The sequence below is a fragment of the Branchiostoma lanceolatum genome, chromosome 9 (genome assembly GCF_035083965.1).
Source record: "Branchiostoma lanceolatum isolate klBraLanc5 chromosome 9, klBraLanc5.hap2, whole genome shotgun sequence".
In the NCBI taxonomy this organism is placed as follows: Eukaryota; Metazoa; Chordata; class Leptocardii; order Amphioxiformes; family Branchiostomatidae; genus Branchiostoma; species Branchiostoma lanceolatum.
The window spans coordinates 14,414,445-14,434,152 of record NC_089730.1 but is presented as its reverse complement, the minus strand read 5'-3'; the positions used below and the strand labels follow the sequence as shown (position 1 = coordinate 14,434,152).

Here is a 19,708-nt window from a genome sequence, read left to right as displayed (position 1 = left end):
GTTATTTTGAACTGGTAATTATTAACCGACTCTTTATGTCAATATAAAGCGCTACGTGAGTCCAAAGGGAGGCGCCGGGGCCACAGGTCACCGTGTGATCTTCAATGAGGATCTAATTAGAGAGGACGGTCAACTCAACATGGCATCCACAGGTAAGGTCTTACGATTCAATCTATTGCTTAAAAGCAAGAATGTCATATTGACTTCTGGTATTTGATGGGCGCTGAAGTAGGGCAAAAGCCGGAGGTTTAAAATGTGCAGTAGAAATTCTGCAGGCGAACAGAATTTGTTTGTATGTGCCGAAAATCAAGGGTATCTTATAACATGTACACATGTACACATATTGTTAGTCTCGTCTTACCTTATTTTTTCATAACAATAGTCATGCATCTGCGGCAAATTTTAAAGATGCTCTTTTCCATTTTGTTATTTAGGTTTTCATTACTGATTGAGACCTTGTTATATTGTTCCACAGAGTACACATACACGCAGGGTGAATTCAAAGTCACCGAGCAAATGAAGCAGGACTTTGACCGTGACGGCTTCATAGTGATTCGGTAGGATCGTTTTCTAACTCATATCTTATACACTTGCAGTAACGTTGGGTAACATAAATTCGGGATTTTTTCCGATAATGGTTGACTGAAATCAATCTAGCAGAACAATAAACCATCCTTTTTTTCTATTATTCTGTCAGTATCATGTACTATCTTTGCACTAATCATATATATGGTAGATTTTGTCTCTAGTCATGCTGACACCATAATATTTAAACTTGAAACTACTGTCCGCCGCACGCACAATGACAGTGCTGTCGGACAGGGGGGCACATTAATTCGGGAGAGAAGATTCGTCTTGAATATCTTACCGCTAATCACATTGTTATACAGCGCAGCTATTCGTTCCATCCTTGGCTTGAGGAGAGTGCTATGGATATAGACGTGTCCAAGTAAAAAAAATACACGAAAAAACGGCCGTAACGCACGCATCAGGCCTTCGGGAACAACCCGTGTGTTGAGTCGGTAGAACGTCACTCAAAGTTCACCCCCACCGTCATGGAAATTTGTACATTATTCATCGGGGCGTTAGCTGGATGCCGTAGAAATGGTAATACTACTATGTCCATGTGTTTCTGCTTGTGCTAAGAGCAAACTTTGAGGAAAATATCGTCATCAGTCCACTATCACAAACAACATTTAGACAAAAAAGTGTTCCTCGCCAACGTTTGTCGTCTGCCGAATAGCAGGATTCTGGGTAACGAATATGGCGGCGGGAAAATTCACCGTCGTGCCGTAGCCATTGGTTGTAGCAACAAAGAGGCGTTTTGATGATTAATCACACTTAGAGGCCAGTTGTAGGTTAGCAAAAGAGATTCTAATAAGTTGTATTGTAAATAATTGTGTTTAGCAGGAAGCGGATGTGACATTTGTCTTATAAACCAGCGAACAATTATGTACATATAATTCTCCCACGAAGCCCTCAGACTGTGACAATAAGGAACTGAGAGTTTTTGACGTAGCCAACTTCTAATGCATGGTTATCGAAGCTTTTCAGACAGTGTTCTGAATGCGTTAGTCTGTCAAGTTTGCATTTCTAGCTGTATTACTGATGTTGCATCTAGCACATATCCCTAAACACCCCGTTTTCGAAAAATCCCGAATTTAAGTACCCCGCGAATTCATGTTACCCAACGTTATATACAAAGGAGACATCTCCTTTTCAATATTACGAGACCTTTTGACTTCAACTCATATTCCTTCCTGTAGCAATCTGTTGGACGAGGAGGAACTGGAAAACCTTAGCATGACCATCGAGAATAAAGATGGCGGCCTGAGAGACAGGTCGTTCCAGCAAGACGACGGCGGAGGTCTGAAAGTGACCATGATCCACTGGAAGCATCCGGGTTCTGACGTGTCCGGCATCATAGCTCGCAGCAAGAAAGTGGCAGGAACCTTTGATAAGGTACATTTTGTATATTAAGAAACTTGTAAACAATAATGTACGAACACATTAATATCTGTGAGAATTAAAAGTAACAGGCCATTGGTATTACATATGTTGGAAAATACATCTAATTCCGCATGTATTCTAATAGTGATGTGGTTTAGAGGACACATTTCGTTATAGTGTCGCGACTATCCTACTTTTGTGTTTGTATTATCTGTGAGTAGACAAGAAATTGACTTCTTTTCGGAACTTGTGGAGAACTTTATCATAAGTTATAGATATGTGATAAATCAACAAAATTCAGCAATGTATACCTACATGACTGCTATGTTGATTTTAATAAGGCTCGAAATTTGATAGATCTTTAATATTCGTAACTTTTTTTTGTTTCCCAGCTTCTTGGCGGAGAGGTGTATCACTACAGTGGCAAAATAAACATGAAGGAGGCCCAGTCCGGAGGCCAGCACCTGTGGCACCAGGACTACGGGTGAGTAGATAGACTTTAATCCTGTCACTGTAGAAATCAATCAATTGCAATCAAACATGCAAACAAACAAAGCAACTGAACTGTAAAGTTTGAAGGTGAGCTATGATCCTCACAACATTCGAACTGTGGAATTTGTAGTCTGAATATGCAAAAGTCATCACAAAAAATAAATATTCATTCTCATAAAGTCTATTCCGTACCTTTATACGGATTTTTTTGTCTACCAAGGTACTGGTACAACAATGGTCTTTTGTTTCCTGACATGGCGACTGTTTACATAGCGGTGGACAATGCTGACAAAACCAACGGTTGTCTTCAGGTAGACGGAAAGTTGCTATAACTAGATAAAAAAAGAATCAGCTTGGCTCAAGCTTTTTTTTATATTGACTCAACAAAAAGTTGAACCATCCATATCATGAAAAAAACAGCAATACAACAATCAGACAAAACAAATCATACAAAATACAAACTACTCGTAAACATAAACGAATTCGAAACTAACACATGCGTAAAATAAAGCACAACCATCCTTGGTGGAGGGTAGTTCATAATGTGCCTAGTTTACCTCCGAGTCGGTTCTTCTCAGCTTGGCTCAAGCTTGTTACCTCCCTTCAGGTACTACGTGGTTCACACCTTGCTGGACGTGTAGAACACAAGCGGGTTGCCGGAGAAACCGGTGCGGACGAAGAAAGAGTGAACCAACTCAAGCAGGTAACTATAAGTTCATTTTCGTGCAGATGAGCTTCTAATAATCATTCGCCTCCCTTGCTCATTCATGCAATTACTATACATGTCGACCAGGTAGGTTGAGAAACTTGCATGGTAGGAAGGAACATATTTTTCTATAAATTGCTGTAGTGAACAATAGCCACAGAGACGATTACTAAGATAGGCTATAAAGCTCTACAAAGTACTTCAGTTCAGTCACTTATCAATTGTTCACAGCTGCCAAGAGTCCTTGCATCTTGAGAAGGTAGTGTGATGGGCACGAATCTCAAAAGATTAGAATATGGCACTGATTTGTTCTGAGCTAGCTGTTTAAGCTTCAAAGGTAAAAGGAAAACATGTAGACAGATGATCGTCAAATAATCAGTTGTCTTCTTTGTTCTTTCATGCACATACCATACATGTGTAAAGATACATGTATGTACTACATGCGGTACTGATTCACTTTGAGCTAGCTGCTTAAGTTCAAAAGTATAAGGAAAACACTCAGACAACAATAAGGAACATCAAAAACTGTTGTTCCAGGTACTGGAGCATGTGTATGTAGAGTTGGACCCAGGTGATGCCGTGCTCTTCCACTGTAACGTCCTGCACCGCAGCGACCAGAACAGGTCCGACCGGCGGCGGAGGGCGTACCTGGTCTCCTACAACAGGGCTTCCAACGACCCCATCTATGAGCACTACAACGCGTCGTACGTGCCGCTAGATATCGTAAGTACATGTACTATTCTACCACTATCGGGAGACAAACTCCAATGTTATGTAGCGACGGACGACTTGATTATGAATACCATTCGTCCCTTTCCGTCCTCTCAGCCTCAAATATCTTTCCTGCTCCATTCTAATACCAGTCCCATAAAAGATACATTGACGGAATTTCAGAGAGAAGATCGAGGTAAAGTTTGAAATTTAAAACGGCCTCGCCCCTGAGGCGTCATCAAAGACGGCGACTACTAGTATATGTGTATGCGTCGCTTTATATATATATAAGCAGTATTTTCCATTTAACTTACAAAAACCTCTCCATTAGAATGGCAAGGTCTGTTTGAAAATCAATAAAATGGGAACGTAGCTTGGGCGTTATTTTTTTATATCTATGATTGACATGTGCCCATCAGGTTGATGACGCGGAGATCAAGAGATGCTCCAACCACACGGACTTCACGGGGAAGGGGTTCGTCGATCCCGCGGACAACAAGAACATTTCCGGCAAAAGGCTCGGGAAGCATTGAGTCAATCCCCGCTGCGAAGCGTTCGCCAACGTCACCTGAAAAAGTTGTGACACTTTCGTCAACATACTTCTCAGCGATATAATCAGCTTGTGTAAACGATTCTGTATGAGAAAATACACTTTTGTGGCTTCTGGTTTTAGTATCAGCAGGTTTACGTGGGTCACATTTTTCTTAAAATACTGTGTCATTGAAACTGAAATGCTTACCTGATTGCCATGTGTATGTCGACTTTCCAAAGATTTTAAAGGCATCCTTCTGTAAGTCTTTCGATGACAGTATATTTCGTGCTTATACTCACAACTAAGGAGTTAGCTTTTGTAGGCATTAACATGGCTTTGATGTCAATAAGATGGAATTGATCGGGCATTTGACAGGTGTACATTACTCGAGATCAAAGTGTAAAAATGAATGGACATGTGTTTCCATACATAGAAGGTACAAAGGACACCTGGACATGAACACGTTAATAAAAGAATATTGAGCCTTCGCTTGAAGTAATTGATGAATGCTCGAGCCAGTATAGTTCTTTTGATAAACGCAATGCGATTTCTCACTTTCGACGGCTTGTGAGTTTTCTTACCATCGGCTATACATATCTATTATGACATGTACTAGTAGTATCCGCACCTCTCCACTTTTAACGTTTAGCCAGTAGTAAGGTTAGACATCCAGGTAATAAGATACGCCAAAAATAGTCACTCAAGCAACTGAATAACATTTTGAAACAGCATCCACTATCTTTCGCCAGTGACTAAGGAAAGATCTGGCAGAACTAAGTTTCAGAGTATTGGTATAAAACCTGGTTCTGCCAGATCTTTCCTTAGTCACTGACCAAAGATAGAGGATGCTGTCTGAAACGTCTGACATGTTTCAAAATTTTATCCGGTTGCATGAGTGACTAGTTTTGGCGTATCTTACATTAATCTGATATTGTTGAACGGGTTTTTAATAGTGTCGGGCTGGAACACCTGGATAGCCAATGTTGTTGGACGGGGTTAAATTAAGGTTGGGGACACTTGTGACCAGACTGATGACCCACTAAAGACTACTAACGTACAGGTAATATAGTTATGTATCTTTAGAAAGACGTACATAACATTTTGTAAGTAAGAGTTTTTGGATCGTTGCTACAAAGATGAATGTTAAGGTGATTCTGTTACTACGAGCCCATCGAAGATGACACTTCGTTAATTTCCCTCTCGTAAACGGACGTCGCCTTTTGAAACGGTCGTCGCCTTTTTACGTGTATTAGCACGCCCTGTCACTTCAAGCGTATCAGGACACTTTGTCCATATCATGATGTTTCGTGAATTGAAGTCGTTGAGTAGGTGTTAGAGTTTAGCTTTTTTATTTTTCTGTTCTATATATTCGTTTACCATCATGAAAGGGAAAGATTTTGTTTGCTACGTTTCTTCCTCTTCTTCGCCTTTCGTGCCAAACAAGTAAGGTCAATGACCTGGCTGTCACAGTGGTCACAGTAGCAGACAGCCTGTGGCGTTCGACTACATTACGTAGCAAATAAGCAGGACAGAGCTGGAGGGGCTGTAAAATGGGGGTCCCGTAGTTGATGAGTTTGTTCGAGCACGTTAAAGAAGAAGGGCTAGCAACCCATCCCTTTAGAAATATACCCTGCTACAGAAACAACAAGAAAACATACTGCACTATATGTGACTAGGCACTACAAAGGTCTGTATGAACTTACGATGGCGCCCACCCGCTGGGGGATCGTGAGCGCCGGAAAAATCAGCAATGACTTCAAGGTGGCTCTGGACACTCTGTCGGAGGACGAGCATCAGGTGAGCATCACGTGGTTACCCACTCACTGAGAAAGACGGTTCTTTGAATACAACAAATAACAATTACCCACCAATTTTTTTTGGCGATGCCTCTGGAGTGGAGGCATTTCCATTGGGTTTTGTTCGTCCTTCTGCTGCCTTTCCTAAAGAAAATGATGAATTAGAACCCGTCAGCATCGCCTCGAGAAAAGTTACAGGACAACCGACACGTTGACAGGTTATTATCAAATGGTTGGCTGTGTGCAGAGAACCTTAATTCCCGGTGATTTACCAATCTGATGAAGCTAGTCTCGTGTGACTACTTACCTCCTCCCAGTACTTTTTCAGTTTCCTTTGGAGTATTCACCGGTGCTGGCATTAGTTTCTTCTACTGTTCAGATGATAACCAACGAATAAATGATCCTGGTATATGTTTACTACGCTTTGGTCGAAGGGAGCTTGGGGACTCTATTTTCAAATTCTGGTTTAGGGACGACTGTTCTGTACCCTTGTTATCTTCGCCGAGTACTTGTACTCGGAGAGGATTATGTTTTCTGTTGAAAAATCTGTTGGGTGGGTCTGAATGTATGTCAGGAGCATAACTCAAGAAAGCTTCAATGAATCTTTATGATTTTTGGTAGGTGTGTAGTGGTTGTGTAAAGGAAGGTCATGTTCGAAAATGGTTTACCTTGCGTTTTTCAATAGTACTGCAGCGGACTTAGCATTTTTGTGTGTTTGTATGTAGGCAAAAAAAGGGACGGAAACGTTGATGGATCTTCATGATTTTTTGCAGGTGTGTAGATGTTGTGAAAACGGAGGTCAAGTTCAAAAATGGTTCTCCTGGCACTTTCCGTCGGTACTGCAGCGGGCTTTGTGTGGATGTGAATTTTCTTGTGGACAACATAACTCAAGAAGCTGTTGATGGATCCTTATGATATTTAGTGGATGGGTAGGATTTACCGAAAGGAAGGTCAAGTTCGATAATGGGCCTTCTAGCGGGTACCAAAGGTACTGCAGCAGAGCTTCAAAATTTAGGGGCATATTTTCTGAAAGTGCTATGGTCATGATTTTTGTGTGGTAGATAGTTCATGCCACAGAAAGTAAGTTCTGTAAATTTTGGCCCCCTAGCGGCTTGTTAAGAACCGCAGTGGGTGTTTTTGTTTTGACATTCGGACATGAATAACTTGAGAAGGGGTCGACAGATCGTCGTGATGTTTGGTATATAGAGAGCTCGGATGGTGCTTTACATAATCAATGACTAATTATGCAAATAAGGAGCTAATTTGCATAATTAGTAAGGAAAGTTTGTTAACACACTGCCTTTCAATGGGACATGGGACAGTGTCAGGTCATGTAAACAGATAGCCTTGCATAAACGTACATGTAGGTCAAATAAATAAACTATTCTCCAAGCAGAGGTGTGGGTCCTGCTGGTTTTTGACGCGTTCAGTTTGAGCATTTTTGTTCAACACGGTTGGCGACATAACGAAATAGGGACAAAATAGAAAGCCTGACTAGAAACACCTAAAAACGTGCCAGATTTATTCTATTCATATGTATTGACTGTACTATTTCATCATCACTTTCAACTTTCAACACTGCCATATCGAACCTTTGTGGCCCATATAATATCAACGTACTCATATTTTCATGACCAGTTATAACATATATCAGCACACTCTACACATATACTTGTCCTGTACCACCAAATGATTTTTAACCCTATCTTAACTGGACTCATTCGCCCAATCATAACGTCCAAATGGTATGGTGCATGATCAAATTTGCAGGGGGTGATAGGCACGTAAATATAAATCACTTTCCATAATAAGCCTTGATTATTTGGCGAAGATAATGTGTTTGTGGAACTCTAGTTGCTTTTGTTGTTGTTACGGTTGCTCACAAAGGTTTTCCCGGAACAAAGTTAACAGCAGCTTTGTTATCCTGCAATGTTGGGCAGGTGGTGGCCGTGGCAGCTAGAAGCCTTGAGAGAGCAGAACAGTTTGCTAAGACTCACAGCATCCCGTCGGCCTATGGATCGTATGCCGAGCTTGCAGCACAGAAGGACATAGGTAAACTGAAGAGAGAGAGAGAGAGAGCGAGAGGCAGAGAGAGAGAGAGAGACACACACAGAGACAGACAGAAATACGGAGAGAGAGAGATAGACAGAAAAGAAGACAGACGAACACACAGATAGAGAAAGAAGGAAAGATTGGCAAGACAGTGATATAACGTTTCAAACTTATGGTCTTTCGTAGAGTCATTTACACATCTTCAACTGGTTACATTGATTTTAGTGTCATGTTAGAGTAGCGGGCATTTTATGAAACTATGTTTATCATTTTACCCTCAGATGTGGTGTACATCGGTGCCACCCATCCCCAGCACGCATCAGTGACTACTATGATGCTCCGCGCGGGGATGCCTGTCCTGTGTGAGAAGCCGAAGTCTGTCAGCTCCCGAGAAGTGCGTCAGATGACCAGCCTCGCCGAGAAGAATAACCTCTTCTTTATGGAGGTATACAATCAAGGGTTAAGCCCCCCTCGGGTTAAGCCCGCGTTGGCGACCTCGCAGCGTCCTAGATTGAATTTGAGTTAGCCTTGACTTTATCATTTAAAACGTACAAGTAACCAAAAAGACAACAAAACACACAAAGCTTAAAAAGATTCGCTTTTTGTCGATGAAATTCGTTGAGTGCTTTGTCAATTCGGGTCAAGCGAGAGGGGGGCTTAAACAGTCAAAGGGTTAATGACCCGCCCCTAGGTGAATTCGAATATGGTGCCATAAAAATGGGGACTTCGTATATATTGGTCAACATCATCTATCTATATGGTGATATAGGGTTGATGACCTGCCCTGAGCTGTGTACGGTGTCATAGTCGGTTTCTATAACCATCGAGTGAGCGAGGCTGTCCGTCACGGCACCATATACACAGAAGAAAAGTGGACCAGTAACGTTATCATTATATGGCCATTACCGTTACCTGCATTACCTCGATTTTATTTGCTTTTCATCATTACTAAATTCATTTATCACTGTGCTGATACAGATTGATGAGGCGGCGCATAGGAAGAAAGATTTAAGTAAAGATAATCTAACATCAATCTCATTTCAAATGAAATGTGTTCTTGCTTTACAGTTATCGTCAAGATGGTCGAGTTTGAAATAGAAAATACCTTTGAATTTGATTAACAAATTAAGAGCTACTTTTTGATTTTTTTCGAAGGCTATTTGGAGCCGTTTCTTTCCAGTTTATGAGAAAGTCCGCGAAATCCTCGACTCGGGGGAGCTCGGGGAGGTGAAAATGGTCACAGCGTCCTTCGGAATCAACTTTGATAGCGTCCAGAGGTTTAGGGACAGGTCAGAGGTCATTTCATGATCATCTCAGTCCAAGTTGTATGTGTGCGCGCGTGTGTGCGTGTGTACGTGTGTGTGTGTGAACAGCGTACCTGGAGAAGCTGTGGATAGATAGTCATCATATTGGGCAAGTGGATTTATTGTCGGCAAGACAAAGGACAAATTCGATCATGTGCCCTCTAGCGGCTTTCTATGATATGGCAGCAAAACTGCCGCTTTCGATATATTTCATCATAGGATATAACCTGCCGTCGCCACGTGATACCGCCCCTACAATAGATTCACACCCACATCCATGCATCTGTGCCCTTCTCAGATCCCTGACAGAAGGATCGCTGGTTGAGGTAGGGATCTATCCGATCCAGTTTACCACCATGGCGTTCGGAGGGGAGGAGCCTCAGGACGTCACTGCCACTGGACAGCTCATAGACACAGGTTGGTAATTAGTCATTAGTCATCAATAGGTAAGACTGATTGACTAAGTCATTAGTAATCAGTAGGTAAGACTTTCCTACCAGTTTTACTTGAATGACATATTTTGGGAACGATGGATTCTATACAAGAATATAAAACTTGACGCTTATGCTTAGATTTTCAAGATGAGTTGGGCAGGTTTTATGATAATCTACTGTTCCCTCGAGCTATACGTAAAAATATGTAGTGCATATACTATACAGGAATGTCTCCTAGTGGTAACTTGTACAATCTTTTGGGAGGCAGTCTTCAGTCCTCACTTCTCTTTCCAGTTCGCCTCCATGTTTATTTTGGGCAGCCTCTGGATCTTTTCCCCTGTGGTGTCCATCGTAAGGCTAGTGTAGTCAGGCTTTCTGGTGGCCTACGGTTGATGTGACCCAACCATCACCATCTGTGGGCTTCTATCACTTGATCTACTGGGGTGCTTGGAGAGTAGATCCAAGGCGCCACTACGGTAAACGTGTGTTGTATGTGACTATCGATATTGCTCCTTCCGATGACATTTTGATTTGATTTACCGAAGAAGGCTCTGCAGAATCTGCTTGGTGTATCCTATCCCTGCAACGTTGCAGTTGATGACATTTATAATGCTGCAGTTAGCCAACTGACAGATAGAGGACGCTAAAACATTGCCGCAAAATAAACTGAATTAATGAGGTAGATGGTGGACTTACAAATCCATCCAAGGGATCTTCAGTTATATCTGCGAGCACAGAGACACAACCAATTTTCCCCTGTAGGAGGTGAACCTCCTTCGCGAAGGTAATGAGCCTGTAATGAAACCAGTTGCATTACTTTTTGACTCACTCTCGTATAAAAGTACAGCGAGCAGGTTGTTTTCTGGATATTTGTCGATATTTATTTATTTGTATATTGGGACTCCAGGAAGAATAGTGCATATTGTATATAACTAATGGAGATCGAAATAAAACAAACAAACAAATAAAACAAACAATCAATTTTTGTGCTGGTATGTACATATGTGCTGGTACCTTTCCACACTGACTTAAGAATTGTAAAGACCTGGTTTGCTTTACTGAAATGTGTGTTTTAGCTAATGTATTGTTAACCCACAGGAGTTGATGAGGCTGCCACCATTGTCCTGAAGTACAGCAACAATAGAATGGCAGTCCTAACCTGTAGTATGTCTACAACTTTGTCTCAAGAGGCCCATGTTTACGGGACAAAGACCTCTTTTAAGGTGGGCACAAAGTGCGCTAAACAGTTTTCTCATGGTTAACGTTTTTCACAACAACAAACTAGAGTTCGGCGACCTCATACCTGCATGAAATATCAAAGGCTAAAGTGTATGCCAGTGACTTACACATTTGAATGATCTATGCATGGTAATGTTAACCTTTAACTAACTTACACATGTCACAAGTATGGAATTCCCAATATTTACCACTAAGAGCTTGTGACATTTTCACATTGGCTATGAAAATAAGAATCTTATTTGCATTTTTGTTATCTGTTTATGTTCCATTTGCATGCATGCCATAAATATTTCCGTTACATGTATCTCAGTCCTATTATGGAAAACTCTGAAATTATTTTTCAGATTCCAAACTTCTGGTGTCCCACTGAAGTGATCACCCCAGACAGGTCCCACAGTTTTCCCCTCCCTCGACCAGAAAAACCGCTCAACTATTTCAACAGTACAGGGCTGAGGTTCGAGGCTATGGAAGTCAGGAGGTGTTTACAAGACGGTAAGAGAATTTTTCAGTTAAAACGACTTGTCGGATCATTATGGAAACAGTGATTTTCAATGCAAGGTTAATTCCGTAACATTCGCACGTAACGTTATAAGATTCGTATGAATACTAAAGCCCCAATATCTCACTGGGCCCGCGGCACGTTGGCGACCTCGCTGTGACCGACCGACCGGCTGACAGAGTGCTCTACGAATTTCATCGATAGAAAGCAAATATTTTTAAGCTTTGTGTGCTTTGTTGTCTTCTTAGTCATATTTGTACCTTTTGCATCATATTCCCATTATAAGGTCAAGGGTGACACAAATCCAATTTAGGACGCCGCGACGCCGCCAACGTACCGCGGGTCCAGTGAGAAAGGGGCTTTCGGCACCCCTGAATGAGTTGTTCCGTTTCCTGGCAGGTCTGAGCGAGAGTCCGCTGCTGACCCACGCCATGAGCCTGCAGATAGCCCGCATCCTGGACCGGGCGCGTCGGGCGGTCGGCGTCCACCGTTCGAGGGCTTATTGCAAAATGATGTGATCAAAAACAGGAAAATTATAGTGGAGCATACAAGTCAAGTCAATGCCTTTATTTTCTTTCGAATGACAGAGACATAATAAACCTATCCTGTACTACATCAATATGGTTAGTCACATCTACTGTTGTTGGGTTTGACTTCTTCTTTGAAGGCAGTGGAAGATGAACCTACCCATCTCTTCTATAATGTGTGGGTTCCTTGACTTGTTTTCTCACTTCATCCGTAACTAGAGTTCCACGAATACCTTACCTTCGCCAAATAATCAAGGCTTATTATGGAGAGTGCCTTTATCTAAGACTTTAAAAATTATTTGGTGGTACAGGACTAGTATATGTGGCTAGTGTGTTGATAAATGCTTACCTACAAGATCCATTAACAGTTCCTTGAGTTGTGTTGTCTACATACAAACACACAAACATACAAAGTCCACTGCAGCACTGTAGGAAAACGCCAGGTGAACCATTCTCGAACCTTTGTACCTACAGCCGCTACACACCTACCAAAAATCATGAAGATCCATCAAAGGTTTCTCGACTTATGCTCTTGACATACATACAGACCCACCCCACAGCTGGCGTAACCGAAAACATAATCTTCTCGGCGAACATAATAAAGCCATCTGGCCAAACCGGAAGCTTGCTATAGCATGATCAGCTTAGCCTCCTTCGCAGGCTTCCTAGAACGGCGGCGAATATATTTGGGGGAGGGGGGGGGGCTTGATGCAGGGCTTACAGGTTTCACATAATACACATGTACAGCTTTCATTCACACTTGCATTTTTGTGGAACTGTCGCAAGGGTCTGGGCGGCTGCCATTCGGCGCCACCAGGTGACCTCAATACGACCTCACTTACATACACAACATATTTGGTTATGTAGTCCGACTCATACTGGAGAGAAACCTTATAGATGTGAGGAATGCAGCCGACAATTTAGTGAGCTGGGTCATCTGAAGAATCATATGCGGGTTTACACCGGTGAGAAACCCTATCAATGTAAAGAATGCAGTAGGAGCTTCCGTCAGCCAGGTCATCTAACGAGGTACATGCAAACCCACAGCGTTGAAAGTGTACAGCTACCGATGTGAAGACTGCAGGCAAGTTCGGAAGCTGGGGGAATCCGAATAGACAAGTAGGACATAGAGAAGTCACAAGAGCACAGTTTGCCAGCATGCTCGTGTATGCTTCACTGATGCAGGTTCCGTGCTTTGTTGTATAATTAGATGAATGTACATGTGGGCTGTTATGAAAGGCTGCCGTGTTTAATTGTGATGTAACTGTATCATCTTTACCAAAGTAGAGACTAGCACACTGATTTGCTGTTAGTGAACATTTCTGCCCCATTGTCGGCTTTGCCATGGCTAATGTATCCACAATACCTCCTGTCAGGTTAATGTCAACTGGAATTCTTTTGAGATTTTGTTAGTTTGTAATGTATAGATATGTCATACTTTTATTTTTGACTAGTCTCTTCCATTCACCATTGTTAGAAGTTATCTGCACTGATTTCTGTAGCTTGGATGTTCAACAGAATTTACAACATCAATAAAGGCAATACGCCTCAAAAGACGGTTTGATTGGTATGTTTCAATGAAGTTGTTATCAAAAGAAATAACTGTCGGTATGCCCATAATTTTCTTCAATAATCCTTGCCTGGTTAAAGCGTTTGCAGTACGATTTGTTTCCGTTATCAAGCAAACACGTATGTTGCAAATATGGACAACAAGCCATTTCATCAGGCGAACAATCTGGCAAATGTGTTTGTAACTTTATGCTCATTATAATCATTCTGAATTCCTGTCCTTGCAAGAAATACAACAGCGCATCACATTCGTTCCAATTTATTGACAAAACAGACAACAAAATTAATATCTAGCTCTAAAAGGATAATATCATAACAATAAATCAAAACAAATTTCTAGATCATATTTTCGCCACAAATTATTTTAAAATCTTTTAACAAACTTAGCATATATTCAGCCGAAGTGGCAAGTGCGACAATTTTACCTATGTTAGTCCAGATAAAGACGTATGTAAGGTGTTGACCTTACGTCAAGTGAACGGTCCTACACAATGTGAGACTATCATCTACACTAACTGAATACTAGTATTCTATGGGGAATTGAAGATCTTAGTATGGGTTCTCATACTAACCGAGCTGAGTTACTATTTACATAGATGATAGTAAGGCAAAGTGGCAAGTGCAACAATTTCACTAACTTTAACCAAGATAAAGAGGGAGACTAGCTCTCTAACAGATGTGTGGAAAGTGTTGTCCTTACGGAATTCCGGAAGGTGAACGGTGCTGAACCATGTACAACTATAATACTAATACACACTTCTAGAGAAGGATCAATACACAATAGATCTCAATATGATTACAGAACATAGTTCCTTTGCAAAAAACATATCAAATTACAGACAACGACGCATTAGTCTAGAATAACAAGCAAGGTCACATTTATACCACAGCTAATTATAAAGATTGGTTATCTATTTACAAAGATTATTCGAAGCAGTAATTCCAATATCTATCACCTAATTCAAAATTGTAAGTAAATTGACAGAAAGTTAAGTTGGTTAAAGTCCTCCCCGCACCAGACGGTGCATAAGGCGGTGCCCATCTCCGTTTCGGCAGCCCTGGGCCACACAACTTTGGGAAAGTCACTACAGCTGGGGGCTAGTCCACTGGTAGTGGTGTGTGTTTAACTACCATAGTCTTTCCCAAATGATGAGTGCTAAGCAGGGAAAGCAGTATGCAAATTGACAGACAGGCCTTAATTTACATGCCGATGAACTGTTCTTTACCATTCAGGCCAATTGTCTACATTTGCTATTAATGTTAGCTTCACATTTTCAATGGAGTCCATTCAGTGCTCTACATTAATTCACTAAACTACGGATCGCTTAACGAAACCAGCGACGCTGCAATTAATCAAGGTTATGTGTCGTCTTCATCTTAATATCACTATCGATCAGTTGCTGATCATGAGCTGCCCGCTCCCCCAGTATGGGTCCTCATATGCTTCTTCAGATTGCTTAGCTCACTAAACTGTTTGCTGCACTCATCACATGTATACGGCTTCTCACCAGTATGAGTTATCATATGCCTCTTCAGATGTCCTGGCTGACTGAACTGTTTGCTGCACTCCTCACACCTGTAAGGTTTCTCGCCAGTGTGAGTCCTCATGTGGTTCTTCAGATGACCCAGCTCACTGAACTGTGTGCTGCACTGATCACACCTGTAAGGTTTCTCACCCGTGTGGGTTCTGATGTGCGTCTTCAGTTTACACAGCACACTGAACCGTTTGTTACACTCTCCGCATTTGAAGGGCTTCTCACCCGTGTGAGTCCTCATATGCATCTTCAGATTACCTGACTGACTGAACCGTTTGTTACACTCTACACATTTGTAGGGCTTCTCACCCGTGTGAGTTTTTATATGCCGCTTCAGAGCACCCAGCTGATTAAACTGTCTGCTGCACTTATCACATGTATACGGTTTCTCACCCGTGTGAGTGCGCATATGAACTTTTAGAGAACTCGAGTCTATGAACACTTTGCTACACTCCCCACATTTGTATGGTTTCTCTCCAGTATGAGTCCGCATGTGGATCCTCAGGGAACACAGCAAACTGAACTGTCTGCTGCACTCCTCACATCTGTGACGTTTCTCTCCAGTGTGAGTTGTCATATGCTGCTTTAGATGATACAGTTGACTGAACTGCCTGCTACACTCCTCACATCTGTAGGGTTTCTCTCCAGAGTGAGTCCGCATGTGCACCTTCAGATTACCTGGCGCACTGAACTGTCTCCTACACTCCCCACACTTGTAAGGTTTCTCGCCAGTATGAGTCCTCATATGCTTCTTCAGATGGCCCAGATGACTGAACTGTTTGCTGCACTCCTCACACCTGTAAGGTTTCTCACCAGTATGAATCCGCATGTGACTCTTTAGATAACCCAGCTCCCTGAACTGCTTGCTGCACTCCTCACATCTGTAAGGCTTCTCACCAGTGTGAGTCCCCATATGGCTCTTCAGATGACATAGCGCACTGAACTGCCTGTTGCACTCCTCACATCTGTAAGGTTTCTCGCCAGTGTGGGTCCTCATGTGAGTCTTCAGATTACCCAGCTGACTGAACTGCTTGCTGCACTCCTCACATCTGTACGGTTTCTCACCGGTATGAGTCCGCATGTGAGTCTTCAGTTCACTCACTTTATTAAACTCCTTACCGCATTCGCCACACTGGTGTGTACGCGGAAAAGCCTTTCCACGTCCATCTTTTTTCTGCTCCGATGTCAGATGAGATGCAGCTGCGGTTGCCATGTTGATCAAGTCTTTGGTCCTGCAGAAATGTTATTGATACGTTTTCATTAAAAGCTTGAAAAACCTAGTGAAATGCATAAAAGTATAGATTTTATAGTGTATTTCTGGCGAAAATATGGGGTAAAACCATCACAATACCACTATCCCGATAGTTTTGTTTACCCCGGATTTAATGCTAGCATACAATTCAGTATTCTCAATCCGTGAATGTGCCAACGCTGGTTATATTTCCCGTGGCCTCCCAACCTTACTCACTCCTCTGCATCAGTAGACTTAGCTAATTGTTCATGTATTCAGTCAAAAGCAAGAACTTTCAGTTATCTCCAAGCAGACGTAGAAAGGCAAATTCGTAACATTTTGCAAGCTCCTGGTTACTCGGAGCAGCCGGCCACACCCTACATCTGCTTGGAGGTAATGTTTGCTTTTCACACCACTTTTTCCCGAATTCCTTCGAATAACCAAGGACATTATAATGTCCTTGGAATAACAAAATGGTCTACATGTCTATTTAGCTAGGGAAAACCATTGAGACCTCCGACATATTTCTCAAAAGGACCTCGTTACTTAGTACTTGGTTCCATGTACTGTAGTGAAAGTCATTGAACAACTATTTGGGTACCCAGGCCCTGGCTAAACTGTAGCCCGGGTCAATATTTAAGCAGATGTAGGAATGCAGACATTTCTCCGCGGAACCGAGGCCTTTTGATACGTTACGATTTTGCCTTTCTATATCTGCTTTGAGATTACAGTCAGTACAGCCATTATTCGTATGAAAAGTGACTCAGTATTTATCCTCCTTGGTTCAATCCATTCAAGCAAAAAGCTCTTGTGTGTAACTCAGCTATTCATGGCTCTGCAGAAGTCTGGTGACAACTATTTACATATCAATAGCAACCATCTGTCACGTTTCTTTCTTCCTCGCAGCAAAGGCCCCAAAATACCGAAATCGGTCTTCCTCACAGCAAAGGCCCCAAAATCGCACATCATGGAACACATATGACGGAATTTCATAGTGCGGTTGTTAGAAGCTACGTACTTCTTCAAAATTCTGACTAGAAGTCAAAGCTATGTAACCTATATCCGCTTTGACCTACATGTATTTATCAAAGCTGACTGATGATATATAAAAGCTGTTTACACTCTAAGCGACTACAAAGAAAATTAATTACTCTTGACGTTTGTTACAAGTTAATTAAATCCGAAAGAGACTTAAGAACAGCACATCACCCTGTGAATATCAGCGGTAACTTGCAACTTCATGAACCTCCTTTCTGTCCCGCGGAAAACTCGGTCGACGTCTCCGCTCACAGCATCGGCTCGCCTGACAAGTGACCACTTTTCTCCGTTGTCTGAAGCTGACTGATTTGCATATGCTGTGACCAATCAGGGGTTGCCTCTCATACACCCACTTGAACACGTGATTTACTTTAGCCTCGAAATCAGGCTCCATGACTGACGTCTTAATTCGCGGTTTCCTTGCTGATGAAGCACTGACGTTCTGATTGATACAGAATTATGGTACTCTCCAAGCAGAGGAGAGGTTCCGGCTATCCGGCGTTTTTGTAGTGTACTAGGGCTGTCTACTTTGCCTTTTTTTGTGTCTCTACAAACAAAAAGTAGAGACAACAAAAATGGCAAAGTAGAAAGCCATACAAAAACGCCTAAAACACGTCAAAAACCAGTCGGAGCCCCTCCTCTGCTTGGAGAGTAGAGTTACATCGGTCCGATGCAAACTATACATATGGAGTCTGCTAAAGGATGAGATGTGACAACAGGTTACAGACAACTTCGCAACGAGGACGGGGGAATGCTCTTTGCAATGTGGGGACTGAAACTATGATTTGCTGTTTATGTTGAAATTTACGAATAACAGTTTTGTTATGGGGAAGGTGTCCGCCCCATTGATTATTGAAAAAAATTTGTGTTTTTCCTTTTCCTAAATTTTTTGTAGTGTTCTAGATCAAACCTTTATGATATTATATATAGATATAATATATGATATATGATATTTTATATAGATATTGTATACTTCTCTCATTTTTGGTATCATATTATTGATATTGGAAAGTAATTTTGTGAACCCAATAACTCTTGATTAAGATAGTGATTAGATAATGATGATTGTGATACATTGATATTGCATAGAAGACCATAGTCTATAATACATTAGAATCTAGATCATCAGGCGATCATAGTTTGATGATTGGAGAGGAGTGTATGTAGAGCTGTGTACCTATACAAATTTTAGGCACAGGTACACAGGTTTAGGTACAGCTTACAGGTCCGGACCTGAACCTGTACCTAGACTACTTGTTAAAAAAATGGTTGATTTTCAATATGGAAAAAAGCATGTTTGAACTGATAAGAAGATAATATTTAATTGTTCGACTAGTTATTATTTCTTATGAAAATTTGACTTCAGACTTTCAAAGGTGTTTTCTGTGCTGCACTAAGTATAGATGTGGCTTCTGCCCACTGCCATGGTAGTTTCATGGTAATGTACATGTGTCTCCAACAATAAAGACAACATGCCTCGAAAAAACACTTTCACTTGTGTTATTTTCCTGATGCAATGATCGTCAGCAGATGAAGTAACCGCCATAATTTCTTCTGTCCAAAGTTGAAAGGCAATGCTTGGGAACCAAACATACAGACATGTTTTATTGTAATCTTTATTCATAAGAGTTCGGCTTAGGGACTATCCCAAATTCTGACGGTGGTACAACAAACACCTGTTATGTTAAACCTCTTTCAAACTGTGTAAGTAAAATTTAACTTAATTGCTGTTTATTTTCTTTCATTATAATGGATAGGTTGGCACATTTCATCATGTTCAACGAAGACACTCTAGTCTAAAATATTCCACATTGCTCCATTGAACAGTATTAGAATTAGCTTGAAAGTTAAATTGTGTTGGTAGAAATCATTATAAAGCAAAGTTGAGCTGTACATGTAATTTTCATCACAACACCCCCCCCCCCCAAAAAAAAAATTCAACTGTGAAACTCCAGTGGTTGTCAAGGAATGAGTAATCTGCATAATGTGACATCACAAGAGCAGTAGATTCCTTGACAAAGAGTGGAATTGGGCAGTTGAAAATGTGTCCAATGTTTGTGTTTGAAATTATGGGTCGACTTTGCTTCAGAAGT

The 19,708-nt window shown here is 41.5% G+C and overlaps 3 protein-coding genes across 3 annotated transcripts; 2 read left to right on the top strand and 1 right to left on the bottom strand.

Moving 5' to 3' along the window:
- Positions 1 to 474: 474 nt before the first annotated feature.
- LOC136441358 (L-proline trans-4-hydroxylase-like) lies at positions 475 to 4,945 on the top strand. The gene is made up of 7 exons (XM_066437608.1): positions 475 to 557; positions 1,767 to 1,962; positions 2,343 to 2,434; positions 2,663 to 2,753; positions 3,050 to 3,145; positions 3,686 to 3,871; positions 4,279 to 4,945. The coding sequence occupies exons 1-7, from the start codon at positions 517 to 519 to the stop codon at positions 4,390 to 4,392; spliced, it is 816 nt and encodes a 271-aa protein (XP_066293705.1). The 5' UTR covers positions 475 to 516; the 3' UTR covers positions 4,393 to 4,945.
- Positions 4,946 to 5,978: 1,033 nt separating this feature from the next.
- Positions 5,979 to 12,912, top strand: LOC136441356 (trans-1,2-dihydrobenzene-1,2-diol dehydrogenase-like). Its single transcript, XM_066437606.1, has 8 exons — positions 5,979 to 6,188; positions 8,128 to 8,239; positions 8,521 to 8,684; positions 9,395 to 9,528; positions 9,842 to 9,960; positions 11,076 to 11,200; positions 11,561 to 11,708; positions 12,115 to 12,912. Exons 1-8 carry the CDS (start codon positions 6,096 to 6,098, stop codon positions 12,231 to 12,233), a joined length of 1,014 nt encoding a protein of 337 aa, XP_066293703.1. The 5' UTR covers positions 5,979 to 6,095; the 3' UTR covers positions 12,234 to 12,912.
- Positions 12,913 to 14,054: 1,142 nt separating this feature from the next.
- Positions 14,055 to 17,921, bottom strand: LOC136441355 (zinc finger protein 665-like). The gene is made up of 2 exons (XM_066437605.1): positions 17,787 to 17,921; positions 14,055 to 16,578 (listed from the first exon to the last, which is right to left on the bottom strand). Exon 2 carries the CDS (start codon positions 16,557 to 16,559, stop codon positions 15,216 to 15,218), a length of 1,344 nt encoding a protein of 447 aa, XP_066293702.1. The 5' UTR covers positions 16,560 to 16,578; positions 17,787 to 17,921; the 3' UTR covers positions 14,055 to 15,215.
- Positions 17,922 to 19,708: the final 1,787 nt, after the last annotated feature.